Here is a 16502-nt window from a genome sequence, read left to right on the forward strand (position 1 = left end):
TGGCAGGGGTCAGTCTGCGTGCCGACTGACTAGCTGACACCCCACGTCTTGCTGGGGCGTGCAGCGCCACAGCAACGCGTGGCAGGAGGGGGGGGAAGGTTCGGGTTACAGCGCTAGCTGTAACCCAAACCTTTTGACGTCATAATCGTAGGTTATTATATTAAAAGACGACCATTAGAAAAACCAATCATTGCGTATTGGATTTAGTTAGTTGCCAGATTCTTTGGAGTTTGTCTCTTACTGTTCCAAAGAAGTCCAATATATGCAATGATTGGTTTTTTTAATGGTCGTCTTTTAATATAATAACATACGATTATGATGTCATTCATCAATCTTGTACATGAAAAATGTGGTTTTTGTAAAAAAAAAAAATGTCATCTATTAAAAAAAAATTTATTACAAAAGGCACTAGACGTGGCAATTTTCTTCAAAATGAACCATTAAACAGTTCACTATGATGTTCCAATGCCCTGCTATCTTAGTGGAACAGATGGAAAAAAGAGGCCGTTTATGCAGATATCGTAGTTCAAGCAACTTATCTTGTTTTTCAAGGCAATAGATTTCCCCCGTTATTCAAGCCAAGGGACGGTAAGTTTTATATATAGGGATTTCGAAAAAGGTGGTTCTAATCTAGTACCTCTTGTTTGATCTGACAATGTTTTCAGGAGTTATGGGGTATCGTATTTTTTTTGTATTGGACATGACCGTCTCTTACTAGATTGCTAGCTATCGCTCTAACCTGGATTCTTAAAACACCATAAATTTTTTTTTGTTAAAAGTCTAAAAACAAATTACTGCATTTTGTATAGCTATATCTATGTGATTTTTATATGTGAGTAATAATTCAAGAGAGTAAAATTTAGTATCCAAAATAAAAGTCCAAATTAACCGGATTTTATTGCATAATAGGCTTATATCCAAGCGTTGAAATAATTTGAGCAATTCTTGAGGTAAAAGGGGCTTGCTGATTTAAGGAGTTCATAAAATATCCGATTTAACTTAGGTATGTTCTAAGGTATTATTCTAAGACTGCAAAACGAATTTATCCTGAAGTATTATTTATGTTCTTTTGGCTGGCCAATTAGCAGGTAATGTCAGTTTGTATTTTAGGTGTCGTCAGTCGATTGAATGACAAGTCTTGGGAAGTCCGTGGCCTGGCTGCAAAGGTGACAGCGGTTTTAATCAATCAGTCTGAGCCAGTGCCAGAAATAGAAGGGAAAATAAAAATTATGGCTCTTTTCCTTAAAGATGAAGATGTAAAAACTCGTACAGCTGTTTCAGGTACTTGACACACATGAAAGCTTCATTTGATTTCACCGACAGATTTTCTAACTGGATGGTTGTTTTGACGACTTTTTACAATAAAACGGATATTTTAATAAAAATTCGTTAAGCTACAATGAAACTGGCAACACTGCGGCAAAAGTAGTAAAATCCTGGTATTCTTCGCCGCAGTTTTATCATATGCTTTCTGATTGGTCAAACACGATGTGGAGGTGGCCAGGTACTTAATATTCTTAGGAAGGGAAAGCTCTGGGCAAGTTCATGTCGAAATCTTCCTTATTGTCCTTTCGCTTGCCTATTAACTTCTTTGAAGCATTTGTCTTCCTCCCCCCCTAAAAAAATAGATTTGGGAATGCAAACGTAAAAAAAAGATTGGGCTGCGTTGCGCTATTGCAAATGTTTAATTACATTTTCTTTTAACGATTTGACTGTCAAGATATTAATATCCAAACAATAAATTACTATGCCATGAACACGAGGGTGTATGTGAAATCTTTTTTTAGTAATGAATATCGGTGGTTGTATGAGGCATGGAAGGTTTTTTTATTTTAGAATATTTAAATAAGCAGAAATCTGTCAGAGCTACTGTCTAGCTGAATAACCCAGCTTCACTTTAGTGTATGTGTGTATAAGAGTAAATAAATGTATGTATTTGCGTTGGTTGGCCCTGTGGTGGCCAATAAATCTGTTGGTTGGAGACGACTTGAAGAAATTGAAAGTTCAGGGGAGGGAATAAGGACTGAATCTTTGAAAAAATTGGGGTGAAAATTGTGCGAGCACCCACTGATAAGTTTGCCTAAGACGGCTTGATATTATAATGAGTTGTTAGTTGTAGCAGTAACAGATATATATGTTGTATAACCAAAGAACACATGAACAAGATGAAGAGTTTGGTGGGCTAAACCATGCGCTGAGACAAAAAAAAATAATAATAAAAATAAAACATACATAAAATGGAGTACACTGAATTGAGGTTAGCATAAGAGAGTTATAGCAACCCAAATGATGTGATTTACGTGCTGGTTTTTGTTATGAACTGGGCGTATGGTTTTAAGAACTGGCTATTTTTTTCAATTTTATTTTGAAGCACTAGTCTTTTGTTTTCAGAATCTTTGGAGAGCCTGAGGGACAAGTATAAAGATGTTATTGACAAGCTATACCCTCGGACCAGTCTACCTGGAGAGGTTGGAAAGTTAGCCATAAGCTGATCAACTGAGAGGTTGGGAAGATATCTGAAGAGGTTGGAAATTTATTTGCAAGCTGATTTTTTAAGATGTGGAAAGTTTTTCAATAATAATAGATTTTTTCTACCCTCTCGGGCTTAATAGGCAAACCTCAAGAAATTTTGAGTTTATTAATGGTTCTCACCAAAGTTGTTCTACTTAAGTGTTTTGTTCTTCAAAACCTAAGTGTTGGGGCCTGGTGATCTTTTGCATCTAAGCTTGGGATAGCAACTTCCTAGTCCCGGTAACATTTGAACCAATAAATATAAAATATCTATAAATTAAATATAAATAAGTATAACATAAATATAATTAATAGATAGATACAATAAATAGATATACCTTTGGAAACCAGTAATTAAAATAGATGACATGATTACTACTTCCTGCGTTTAAGGCAGAGCCGACATCTGTACTTTCTACGGAAAATAGATATTTTACTTTTATAACGTTATTGGTTCTTGGGGGAGGGGGATGTTGCTAAATGACTAACGAAGACTCTTCCCTTATTTTCATCTATGTATACTTTTGACTTCTGTCCTCCTGGTATACCCTGTCGATTGACAATCTGGGATCTAGGGATCGATCCCAGCTGCAGCAAGGTTGGGCAACAGGCTTGCTACTTATCCCTGTAAAACAAAAGACCCAGCGACTGAAACACCCAATGCGCCAGCATCCAGTTTTCTAAACAGATGTATTTGCAATATCTCGAGAACGGCTGAAGGTGTTAAGTTTAAACTTTTAGTGCATGTTGAGGGGATAAACAGCCCCCCTCTCACGCCCTTGTTAGCTGTAATGTTCCCTAAGACATCTGATAAAAAAAATTTTAAATAACCCTCTTGTTCAAAATAGTCGAAAAATCAAATAGCTATGCTTCCAGGGGTGACAAAACCCTCCAGAGCCCCAGGGGAAATGTTGTACTACAAAAGTCGTCTTTTATTTATATATAAGGGGGCAACTTTGATCCTCAGTCTCTAAAAAGACAAAGGAGTTAAAGCTTTTGAAACAAAGGCTAAGGGTAAAAGGTTTTGAAAGCTGTTGAGGAAAATGTCAAAAAAGATTAAAACACACTATATGCGGGGGGTTGTCAAAGTGTATAATACTGATATCTAAGGAATGGCTAAGGGGATTAAGTTGGAACTTCAAATCATGTTGAGAGGGAACTCGAAGAAGGAATGGAGAGCAACCACCACCACCCCCCATCTTTCTCTTGCCTTTTTAGATGTTTCCCTTTTCACGGATAGAAATATTAAAAAGCCATTTTATTCAGAATATTCATACGGTCTAAATTGGCTTTGCCCCCACGGATGCCATCCTCCCACTGCTCCCGGGCAATGATAGTAAATTACGCAATTAGTCTTTTTTAATGTAGGACTTATCATTAGGAAAGGGGGGAATGTATGATCCGGTGTGTGTCCTAAAAGACTAAGGGTATTGAGTAAAATTTTAGGGAATGTTGAGGGGCTATGCTGAGCTAAATCAAAAGACACTCTGTATCCAAGTTATGAAAAAGGAATATCTGCAATATCTTAGGAAAGGTATTAGCTTGAAACTTTCACTACTAATACTACTGTTGCGGCTGAAAATGTGACTGGTTGCGACTACAGCAGTGACTACTTGCGACTGTGACTACTTACAAGTGGTACTACATTTACTTATGACTACTTTCAGAGAATGTCGGGGAATGTTGAGGCGGTGTTGAAATAAATCACAAGCCACTAGCTACAACTATTAAATTAGTACTAAATAATTAATTTTTACGTCAGAGACATGAAAAACTTGAAAATATTCATTATATTAACCAAACCAAAATTTTGACAATCAAAAACGACCAGAAATTAACTGAAAAAGACTTTCTGAAAAAAGTTTTATCAAAGAAAATTAAACATAGCAGAAATAAATTACTATTAAAGAATAAATGAAATCCAAAACGAACACCAAGCCGCCTGAGGCCAACACAGCTACGCACGCTCCTCCTCCATCCCAATCTATTCAATGCTTCCCTCTTTACACCCTCCCAGGAAGTTACCATTTCCTTTAAATCTTTCTTTATGAAATCCTCCCACACCAACCGCTGACGACCTGCTTTCAGTTTAGCCCTAGACGGTTGGCCGAAAAGGACAATCTTCGGCAATCTGTCATCCTTTGTCCGCAAAACGTTCCCTGGCTCAAACATAACTGTAACATCATGTACCCTACTATCACTTAATTCCTCTTTAATTCCTCTCCCAATATGGAATCCTTTGTAATAGATGTGTAAGTGCGCGCCTGCATGCTAATTCAGGTGCGGAGATGCCTATATTATTCAAATATCAAAGCAACGCTGAAAATCGTGATAAAATCCAAGAAATTTGTAGGTAAAAATATTATTAACTAAATGTACTCCATAATCACATAATATTCTTGCTTAATCTAACATCAAAATCTTTATATATTAAGCTTAAACTGATGTTGTACCATCGTGACCTTGGCGTCGTCTAAGGCCGAGAATTTTTCCGTACAATCGAATGTTCTTTCTACGAACGTTACTTCATCATTTTCATCGATCAAAATTACTGTCTGTGTCCTATAAGAAGAAACAGGATATAAATATATAAAAAAAAAATATCTTGTTGGTTTATAACTGCTGCTTATTCTGCAATTTATGGATGATATAAAAGGGAAGCCTTAAAATTCATTAGTGATTCGAAATTCAATTGCAAAAAAAAAGTTATTTTTCAACTTGAAAAGATGCATTCAGCGTATAGCAGGCCACGCAACAGAACATTCAACTAAGTTCCAGGTCCTAAAACATTTGACGAAAAGATCTATAGTCCCACATTTTACCAGTTTAAATATTGTTGCTATTTTTAGTTCCTGATAACAACAATCCGTTTATAACACATTACGGAAACAGGAGAAGTGGAATAACAAGAAGAAGATGAGAAGGTTAAAGAAAACATTCCCTTAAGTAAAACCGAAAAAGGATAGTAAGTACCTAACAGTGGTGTCAATTTGGAGAGGGAAGGAATGGGCCAACCTCCGACTCCCCTCTCCCCGTAGATTTCAAAAAATACTTTTCCTTGGGTATTTTCAATGAAAATTGTTTTCTATTTTTTCCGTATTTGCACTGAAAAAAATTAATGAACAAAAAAAAAGTCCACCTCCCCTTGGTTCTGAAAAAAAAATTTTGTCCCCCGCCCCTAAATTTTCTTGGATGGATGCCACTGAGACCTAATCACAGAAAAGATTCTTCTTTCAATTTTGAATCTGATTTTTATAAAGATATCATAATGTCAGTAGCACCAAATTTGTGAACAAACTTTTGGTTTTAACCAAGGCAAAAGCAATGAATACCTGAAATTGCGTAAACACAAAACTCATTTATGATATAACCCATTTTATTCAAAACGTTGAATAAAAGCTAGCTAAGGTTTTATAGGAATATAGGCCACGATTAATAACAATTTTAGTTTAACCAGCTTTTAGTTTATTCTTGACATCTGCAAGCGCCGAATAACGGGCAGCTGACACAACACAAATGTGTTCGGTCTAAAAAGCAGCCTTCTGTCACCCAGAGCCTACTCTATCACCAAGCTACCTTAACTAAAAAGAAATCACAATAACGTCGCTAGTTCTATAATATACATTAACTCCATAATATTCACGCTTCTCAGTCTTTAATCAAGATCAAAAAGACTGAAAAATACGACGGAATAATACTTGACAACACCGAAAAAAATGATGCAGGGACAGACCTACCCTCCCCTCATTCCCCTGCTGCCGAACTCCGGACCGAACGAGTTTATTACCGAAAAAGACTAACTAATAATATTCAAAAATCTATGACTTGCTGAGAGAATCAAAATTTGCTATTTTATTGCCGATACGCAAAAGAAATTCAGAAACTTCTAAAATAAAGAATTAAGAAAGAAAAGATTACAGATAGTAAGAAAAATCCAAAGGAATAATTGGTATCGCTTACACAGTTTAGATGGCAGGGCCCAATAAAAAAGGTATATTATATCATATTCATTGCAAAAATTGGCCAAAAATAATTATCAACAAATAAATTTCAACATGAAAAAAAATTATAATTACCTTGTTCCATACTGAATATTGTCCAACTTCACAAATATAGAGCTAATTCCTTGTAAGATAGATTCTTCTACCAAAAGACCCTGACTTTCTAATTCATGATCAGGAAAATGTCTAAAATTTGAAAAAAAAAATTAAGTTGTTTCACTATTCTTTTTTTTCTCGGTAATGAAGGGACTAGTACCAGGTTGTACGAAGAGGAAAAACTGCCTTCTGTGACAACCCAACACGAATTATGCTAAATTTTTGCAAAATTTACATTTACTTTTCATTCCCTTAAAGTGCCAAGGAATGTGATTGTTTAAATTGGTCAAGTGGAGACTTACATTACACTTTAACAAACTATTTTAAACGTATATTTTTGAAAATTAGGAAAAATTTGGTGTTTTTGGTAGTAGTGGACGCCAAATTAGAAAAAAAAAAGAAACGCGGGTAACGTTTTTCCCTTCAAACTCAAAGATCTTAATTAATAATTTGATCTACCTGTCAGAATTTTGTTCGTTATAGGCAGAAACTATTATGCGATCACCATGATATACTGGCATCAAAATGTATCTTGTTTGAACCGTTCGGAAGCCAATTGGGTCAAGTCCTTAAAACAAGCAATATGCTTAAAACTTGAAGAGTTCTAAAAAAAATATTTATTGGTTTTGATTTTAACACATGTTTGATAAATAACTTATATAAAGAAAGTCTAAGACAGACTTGAAGTTCTTCAGGAATCTTATACATTTTTGTACAGACTTAAGCTCCTTAGAAAGCAATAACTACCGAGCTGCACGCTTTTCAAAATTTTCATTGTGCCAGACGAAAAAAAAAGTTTCTGAAAAATTCCTCAGAACCATCTATCAAATTATTAACTGTCAATAGAAAATTTCTTTTCTCGCAAAAGCTTGGTTAGGATCTCCATCTGGTTCTGGGAAGGTTCTAATCTTGTAATAATTCTGTTCTGCATCTGTTTTAGCGTTGGATCCACACAAATTTTCAATTAAAGACTCGTGAAACATAAAACAAGAAATATAAATGCTCAGGAGCAACTTCAGGGCATAACTCAGCAGTCAAGAAATGCACATGTCAGATGGTTATACTTAACCAACGTTCAAACGCTGTAAGCACGAGCAACTTATCAATAAAACATGCATGTTTTCAAGAGCTTTACTTTACATCTAAGTTTCACAAAAAAAAACACAACTATACGTAAGAAAAAAACTACTCATACAAAGGCCATGTACAACTGCCGAATTAACACAAGTCCAAAAACAATCAACATCGATTTTATTCTGCCACCCTATTGGGGGCTAGTTAGCTACTTCGCTGCCCCCAGAAGGGATATCCCTCAAAATCACAATCTGTTCAAAGAGCCCCCACCTCCTGAAAAACTAATACTAATTATAAATAAAAAAAAAACTAATAACGCATCAATCAACATTAAGGAAACAAAACACACATCCAACTAAAAATAGTGACCAGAAAATGTTCATTTTGAATCAATACTATTCAAGGACTTTGTTCATTTAAAGATTAAATGACCAAAAACAACTGTATTTCAAGAAGATTGAAATTTAAGACCTATCGTAAATAATTTATTATTCTATATTAAAAAAGAAAAATCTACGTGAAGAGGGGAGGGGGAGCATGCAAGAAGAAAAATAAAAATGCAACGTTTTCATGATTAAAACAATTTAATCAAAGAAGTTCAGATGGAAAGATTTTTATGAATTCCGCCACAACTTCTAATCAGCGACATATGTGGAGGGAGGGGAGGGCTAAAACCAAGAATTTCCTTGAATTTTTTAGCATTTATTATCCAAAAATTTCAATTTAAATTGTTTTTTCTTGTCTTTCACCCCCGAAAAAATCGCTATTTACATGCCTACTATTACTAAGCACCTCGCCATAGTGAGGAAGCATGGGAGGGAGGTAGGGTAGAAAAAATACACTGCTATTAGGCCTAATAAGATCTGCCCCTTTCACCAATCTTCTATAAAAGTAACCCATCCACCAAACTTTCGTTTCTATAATTGCTAATTTAACTTGTGTGGGTTTTTTTTAATTATTTTCAAGCAATTCGAAGCACATTATAAATTTATGGAAAAACACTTGTTAAATTGCATAGCAAATCTACGAATTAGCATAGATTTAGTAATCATTTAGTAAAAAAGATAGCCCAAAGGAAATTAGACTCACATAACTGCAGCACGTTATTTTATTACATAAAAAATAATTTACCATGAATTATGGTAAAAGATGAATAATGGTAAAAGACATAAAAATAGTTTGGCTAAATTATGGCCAAAAGGTTTCATATAATTGCAGCACATTATAGAGCCTGAGTGACTGACAGAATTCAGATAGTGTACTAAGTTCTTCTACAAGTCAGCCATTGTGACTAGAAACAATTGAACAATCATAGTGATAAACTGGGATCCACTTACATCTTTTTGAAGCATACAAAAGCCAGTTTGATCAAGTCCAAAAAGAAAAAACAACAGTGAATAGAATTCTTCAATTACTCAGTGATGTCTGGTGTTGGTCCCCTCCCCCTCCCCTGAATTAGAAGGTGAGAACGGCATAACAGCATGGCTCGGCCAAAGCCTTGACAGGAAGGCTTCATTGGCGGGTAAATCTTTGGTAGACCTTTGGCACAAACTCTTCCGAGGTTGTCGTGGAGATGCACCGTTGTTGCCTTATGCGCCAACCGGCGTGGGAGGATCTAAGTATAGGCAAGTAAGAAAAGAAATCTAAAAGAACACCCATTTCTTGCTTTGGTCTTAATACATGTTTGATAAGTAACTTTACAGAAACTGTCTTTGGACAGATCTTACATTTGTCAGTACAGACCAATTTGAAAAATTACAGATTTAAATTCTCAATGTAGCAATTGACTAAAAATAAAAAGAGAAAAACTACGAATTACGCAGTTTGAAACTTGCGCAATTTACGCAAAATATTCACGAAATTTACGTAAGATTCATGAAATGTGTGAAATTTGGTGTGAAAGATCAAAATATATTCATAAACTATTCGAAAGAAAGCTTGACAACTAGATATATTTTTATATACGACGCAATTTTGAATGATTAGTTTTGGGATTTAGCTTTTTTGGAGACTATTATACTTTTCCCTCGTAATATTTACGACAACCCATAAACTACACTTTTTTTTAGAAGCCACAAAACAAAGTAAAACATCTGTACCAAACATATCCAAATATAATTAAAAGAAAGCATTGTCATTTAATTGTTCTGCGACATATTTGCCACATTCCCGACGTATCCGCGAGTTTGGGACAACTCCACGTGCAGAGAGCAGACTTGATCTACACATTGCTGTCAAAGAATAAAAAACCAAATAAGGTTACCTTACCTTTCATTGGACGAAACTACTTCAAAAAGTTTTTCAACTAGAAGTTCTTTAGGGTAGTTCTTTAGAATTACATCATCTAGTGCAGCTTTTCCAGCTTCTACCTTAAAAATAAAAAAACTGCAATCTTTTATGGTAAGCTATAACCAAAAGCCTTATGTAAAAATTAAAACCCTTGACTAGAAGACTGCAACAATCAGCAAAAGATAGCTCGAGGCTCACCGTAGAACTTATCAGATACCAGAAAAAAAATGTGGCATATGCTATTTTGCGAAAACCAGAGAAAACAATCGTCTCCCCTCTCCCTTAACACAAAAAGGCATAAGCAGATGAAGGGATTTTGAAGATTTGCTGTTGTTAGTTTGAAAATGATTGGCGAATTGGACAACCCAGGAAATACACTTTGATTTTGTGTGCACAAAATCAAATTGTGTGCACATCATGCACATCTTGATATAGAGTACAAAGAAATTATTGCCTTGAATGGCTTTTCATTGATTAATTAGCCATGCCCCTCCTACAAGCCATGAAGCCTTTGTGGGGATTTGTAGATTGTCTTGTTTTTGTTGTATTGTTGGGAGGATGTCAAAAATAAAAATTTAAAGGAAATGGGAGCTTCCTGGGAGGGTGTAAAGAGGGAGGCCTTGAATAGGTTAGGTTGAAGGAGGAGCGTGCGTAGCTGTGTTGGACTCAGGCGGCTTGATAGTGCAGTGAGTTATTAGTAGTAGCAGTATTAAGCCTATTGTAAATCAATGCTTTGTTTATCTCTTGAATTATTTTTTTTAATTTCATTTATATATTTTAGATACTCCTATATTCAGAGGGAAATAAATAAATAGTGCACCATTAATTTCATCCCATTAATAAGTTATTTTTCTACTTTTTGCCAAGGTTTTAGTAGATGGCATAATGTGAATTCTGTACACAAAGAAAACTAGACCTTCGTTGCTCGTGCAACGTGAAGTGTTGTGGCAACCTTTGTCCGGCTTCGCCGACTAAAGTGTTGCGAGAGCAACACTTTGGTTTTGTTTCTTCGCTACCGACCAGTAATCACATGATCAAAGGTTATTCCTCAGCGTTGAAAAAACAACAACAAAATAGTATCGAAAGAAGGGACTAAATTTACTTTGCAGCCAGTTGAACTTTATCCTTTTCAATCGTAGACCTCGTGACGGATGAAAACTAGGAACAATATCTTATATAATCTAGTTGGTATTATAAAGCTATCCCTAACTTTTTAGGATCAAAATACCATAGAAGACATTCTATTAATTATTAAGAAACTATCTCATTGTTTTACATTCTCGTTTTTGCTTGCTTCTTCACTATCGGTTAAATGATGAAGTTGTCAGCCTATCGAAGTTTTTAAAACGGTATGTTCAAACAAGAACGCAATCAGTTATCACATGACTAAAGGCTATTCCTCAGCGTTGAAAAACAACAACTACAAAATAATATCGAAAGAAGGGACTAAATTGACTTTGCAGCCAGTTGTACTTAATCCTTTTCAATCGTAGACATCGTAACGGATGAAAACTTGGAACAATTTCTTATATAATCTAGTTGGTATTATAAAGCTATCCGTAACTTTTCAGGATTAACATACCATAGGTGACACTAATTATTACCAAACTACCTCATCGTTTTACGTTATCGTTTGTACCCGTTGCTTAAACACTTAATTCTGTCAGATTTAAAGAGATCGAATACAATGTGCACCAATTTGCACAAATTTCTAGCCCAAAGTGAACAGATTCTTACTTACAAGTCCCTTTCCCGTGATAGACATCAAGTTCACCGGAAACAAATTAATGGGTATACCAACTAGCAAGAGTTGCAAACCCCTCATCGCTGAAGATGATTGTAGCTCAACAGTCGTTTATTACTTACAAGTCCCCTATATGTCTTACCACTGGACCAAATTGATTTAACCGTCAAATACACCGGAAACAAATAATAGATACACCAACTAGCAAAAGTGGCAAACCCCTCATTGCCGAAGATGATTATGAGCTAACAGCCGTTTCTCGCCCAAAGTGAAGCGATTCTTACTTATAAGTCCCTCTCCTGTGATAGGCATCAAGTTCACCGGAAATTTCGTTTCAGTGTGTACCTTACTACTGAAGTTGTCAACCCCTTGAAACTTTCAAACTGGTATACCTCATGAAGGAATTTTTGTACCAAAAATGGATGTCATATACTTTGACAACCTCATCAAGAGGTATCGACTGCCGTCGAAAAAAAATTCTATCTGTCTTAGTTCAAAAGTTGATTTTTTTTTTCTGTAGGCCAACTTTCTAACGTCACCACTTAGAAAGGAGCAAAGGATAAGCTCCAATTTCTTTACCAATGAGAGAACTTTTAAAATTTATTAGGCACATCTGATACCATTTCTCTACCGCAATCCCAAGTCCGAAAAACCGAATGATAAACTCAGTTGAAATCACGAACAGAAATAGGTGGAAACATTAGATGGCAGCACTTTCGGACCTGTGGGAAAATGCCACATTTTTGCTTCTGTAAATTTTCTATTAATCACTCAAAGAAGATATATTGGCTGTGGGGCCGGGTAACTGCCGCATATATTTAACACATATAGATTTTAGTCCATCTTCAATTTGAAAGTGGTGCCTACCTGCTAGAACAGAGCTTTCCACTCGACAGCAGAAACATGGTTTGATGAAACGAAAGCTTGGCTGCACAACTTCAGATACTCCTCTCTGACATAGGCTATATAACTGCACTTCACTTCGCACACCATAGGCTCTGGCTCGTGGACAAGCAAAAACCATCCTTTATGGCCCCAGGCAAGAGTTCTGCGGAGCTTTTCAAAATGTAATGTCATATTCATCAATCCGGCCTGAGGTCCACACTTTCCGTAAAAACCGCACAGGTTAGACCCTTACCAGTTTCCAGGAATAAGCTGAGATCGGCGGCATAGGAAAAAAAAAAAACAAAAAAACGGACATAACCAAAGTGTTGCTCTCGCAACACAACCCGCATTGGGATCACCTAATATTCATTTATTTGGTGGTGTCTATGCTGTTCTTCAGTCTTTGGCAATAGCCCCAAAATACTCAATGACACTGTTTAAGAAAACTTTCTGGAAAACATCTAGCTCACCTTTCTCAGTTTCTCCAAACTCAGACTTTTACTTCGTCATTGTCGAGTATTTGGACTATTTTCAATGAAAATATATTTTTGTTCGTAATTTCATTAAGAAAACAACACATTTGCCCCCCCCCCAAAAAAAAAAAAAATACTGATAATACGCTCCCCCCAAAATATTGAAAAATACGTTTTTCCCACCCCCCTCTTAGATTTTATGAATTGTCTCAACTGCACCACCCCTAGGATGCTACCTGGGTGAATGAGCATATCCACTATGTCTGTCCTCTCGATACTTTACATAACCTCTTTGACCTGGTTTATTCTGAATTTAACCAACTTAAACTTCCAACTTATTTTCAAACCAAACCAATTCTCGGCACCCTCCTACTAACAAGTCACGGCAGTATCAAGGCGTCTGTGACCAACACAGCTGTGTACGCTCCCCCTCCACAACCACAATCTGTTTAAAGTTTCATTCCCTCCCATAAAATTACAATTTCTTTTCGAATCCTCATTATCTCTTCCTTTCTCATATAGGGGCGATTTACTGTTCGTGTGGCCTCAGGTGGATGGCTAAAAAGCGCACTGAACTTTCAAAACCTCAGAAAAGTGGTTCATTTCATTAATATTTGTATCTATGACAATCAAATAATCTGCATATCCCAAATGTAGTAGAATTTTACCTTCATCTTTAAAAGCATGGTATCCCACACATTTACTATGTTCCTTGCGAAAATCTATCGAAATAATTCGTGTCAAAATAACAGTGTAACCCCTGATTCAACAACAAACCAGCTATTAATCTCGCTTTTTAGAGCCCTCCGGGTTATACGATTAAGGATAAAAGACTCCGTATACAGAAGTCCTATTTCCTTCCCCCTTACAGTATGCTGCCCCATACCCTCCCTACTCCGCCGCAAACCAGCAATTTCTTGACGGACATGAATCACTATTCCCACCCAGCCCCCCTTTCCCAGCACCTTACGAAACCCCAGCCCATTCGTTTTATCCCTCGTGCCTACCCTGTAAACGTGACTCAGGTCTGAGATTTTTTGCGTCCAATAATTGTCATATAATAAGTCCTCGTGCATCGTCCATATCCTTGCCCGTCCCCCCACATCCAAATCCCCAAAGCAAATCCTTCTCTTACCCCTCTTCTCCAAAGCATAATAAAATTAAATTAAAACCCTACCCCCCAGGAAATTCTCAAACCCATCAAGTTTCCCTGTCGCGATTCCCCAATCGGTTTGTTTTTCCTAAACTTTTAGTTACTAATGCTGAAAGTCTTAATTTTGAAAAGCTTACTGAACTCGAGGTGGTTTCAGAATCACATTTGATAGATATTATAGCTGTTACTGAAGTTCAATCCCATGACCCAGGGTCCCTACACCTGACAAATTATTCAGAGTTTATTAAACTCCGTCCTTCAGACCACCCACTCGGGAAAAAAGGTGGCGGAGTTCTGTTTTTTACTAAGAGTCACCTTTACCCAAAGGTTATTCAAGTCCCTAATTTATCCGAGTATGATGAAATCCTCTGGCTAACTGTTAGACCAAAAGTACTCCCTCGTCCATTTAGTATTATTGCAATAGCTGTTTTCTATTATTCCCCAAATCAAAATATCGAGTCAAAACGTAATTTTGTCCAGCAATTACAGGCAAGTGCTGATTTTGTTATTTCTAAGTACCCCAATGCTGGCCTTTTTTTAGTTGGCGATGCCAACGACCTTAAAATGGATTCCTTTTGTGCTTCACTTAAAGTAAAGCAAATTGTTAAAACACCGACGACTCGGGGAAATACCTCTCTTGATGTTATTTTAACTAATATGTATAATTTTTACAGCCCTCCCTCAACTTTTCCCCCATTAGGTGGGAGTTATCATTTTTCCATTCTTTTGTCCCCCTCCTCAACTTTTAAGCATACTTTCTCAAAGACTTATAGCACTTACCGCCCCCTTCAAAATTCTGGTCTTCTTTCTTTTGGTATGTGGCTGAGTACTGAAGATTGGTCCGACATTTATAGTTTACAAAACCTTGATGAGAAAACAGCCACGTTTCATAGAAAGCTAATTGATAAATATCAAATTTGTTTCCCAGAAAAAAGGTTTAAAAGGTGCTCAAGTGACAAACCCTTTATTAATCAAACAATAAAAACACTAATTAGAACCAAATTGAAGCTGTTTAAGAATGGTAAACTCGATCAAGCCAATACATTAAGAAAATCAATTAAAAGAGAAATTCGTAAATTGGCACGATCATACTACAAAAATAAGATCGAAGAATTGTTCACTAATAAGCCAAAAAACTGGTATTCCGAGGTTAAAAAGCTATGTGGCAGGAGTCTTGACCAGCTTAATTTCAACTTACCAGAGCCCCCTGATGTTACTGCAAATAATCTAAATAAATTTCTTGCTTCCATTGTCCAGAGCCTTCCAGCATTGCCAATCCAATTATCAACAGGAGCCCCATCCCCCTTTTTCCCGACTGTTTCCCCGTCTGAGATTGAAAGAAGAATTGATAAACTAAGAAAGACAAGTGTTTGTCCTTTGGATATCCCGTTTCCCCTTATTAGAGCCTTCGGTGACTTCCTGTCTAAGCCCTTGTCTGTCCTGTTTAACGAAATTACTAAGTCTGGGCAAATTCCAACAATTTGGAAACAGGGTTTTATTACCCCTTTGAAAAAGAAAAATGGAAAGCCTGGCTTTGATGGTGTTCGGCCTATTACGCTTACTCCTATTTTTTCAAAATTGTATGAAGGATTCCTTGCAGATTTGCTAAAGGAAAAAATCCTACCTCTTACTGACCTGAAACAATTTGGAAACCTAAAATCAACTTCTACTTCCCACTACCTCGTTTCTCTTATTGACCACATCGGGAAAATCCTCGAAAAACCTAATTCCTGGCTAAACTTAATTTCATTGACCTTCAGAAAGCCTTTGATCTTGTTAACCACAATATTTTAATTGAGAAACTAGAAAGCGAGTTCAATATCGATCCCTTACTGGTAAAATTGGTTGCCTCATTTTTAACAAATAGATCACAGGTGGTTAAATACCAGAACCATTACTCAAATCCCCTCCCTATCTACAATGGCATACCCCAAGGAACTCTCCTAGGCCCCCTCCTTTTTTCAGTCATGGTTAACAGCCTTGCGAAGGAAGTTCCTGACCGTTGAAAATTTGTTGATGACCTAACGATTGTTGAAAGTTGCTTCAGAAATTTAATAAGCGACCCTATGAGTATTCTCAATGAAATTGGAAGTGAGGCTTTGGACCTAGATATGACCGTAAACCCCTCTAAGTCCATGATAATGCCGATTTGTTTCCTCAAACCCTCGCCCTGTTTTCTTAATCCTATCCCTCCTGAAATTTATGCATCCTCGGTTAAATTACTTGGAGTCACAATTTCGTCAAATTTAAAGTGGGATATCCACGTTAAAGATATC

General features: G+C 36.4%; 2 protein-coding genes across 8 annotated transcripts in view; one reads left to right on the forward strand and one right to left on the reverse strand.

Annotated features, from left to right (window-relative positions):
* LOC136026164 (uncharacterized) overlaps window positions 1–2594 on the forward strand; it is a 122928-nt gene extending 120334 nt beyond the window's left edge. For all 7 annotated transcript variants that reach the window (XM_065702476.1, XM_065702475.1, XM_065702481.1 and 4 more), the window contains 2 exons: window positions 1111–1281; window positions 2392–2594. In XM_065702476.1, coding sequence (XP_065558548.1) covers window positions 1111–1281; window positions 2392–2492 — 272 coding nt within the window. In that variant the 3' untranslated portion in view covers window positions 2493–2594. The remainder of the gene's footprint in view (window positions 1–1110; window positions 1282–2391) is intronic.
* A 205-nt stretch (window positions 2595–2799) lies between these two features.
* LOC136026166 (transport and Golgi organization 2 homolog) overlaps window positions 2800–16502 on the reverse strand; it is a 50054-nt gene continuing 36351 nt past the window's right edge. Inside the window, exons 5-7 of the mRNA XM_065702482.1 lie at window positions 9951–10051; window positions 6588–6698; window positions 2800–5073 (exon numbers count right to left, since the gene is read on the reverse strand). Coding sequence (XP_065558554.1) covers window positions 4935–5073; window positions 6588–6698; window positions 9951–10051 — 351 coding nt within the window. The 3' untranslated portion in view covers window positions 2800–4934. The remainder of the gene's footprint in view (window positions 5074–6587; window positions 6699–9950; window positions 10052–16502) is intronic.

The sequence above is a fragment of the Artemia franciscana genome, chromosome 4 (genome assembly GCF_032884065.1).
Source record: "Artemia franciscana chromosome 4, ASM3288406v1, whole genome shotgun sequence".
Lineage (NCBI taxonomy): Eukaryota > Metazoa > Arthropoda > Branchiopoda > Anostraca > Artemiidae > Artemia > Artemia franciscana.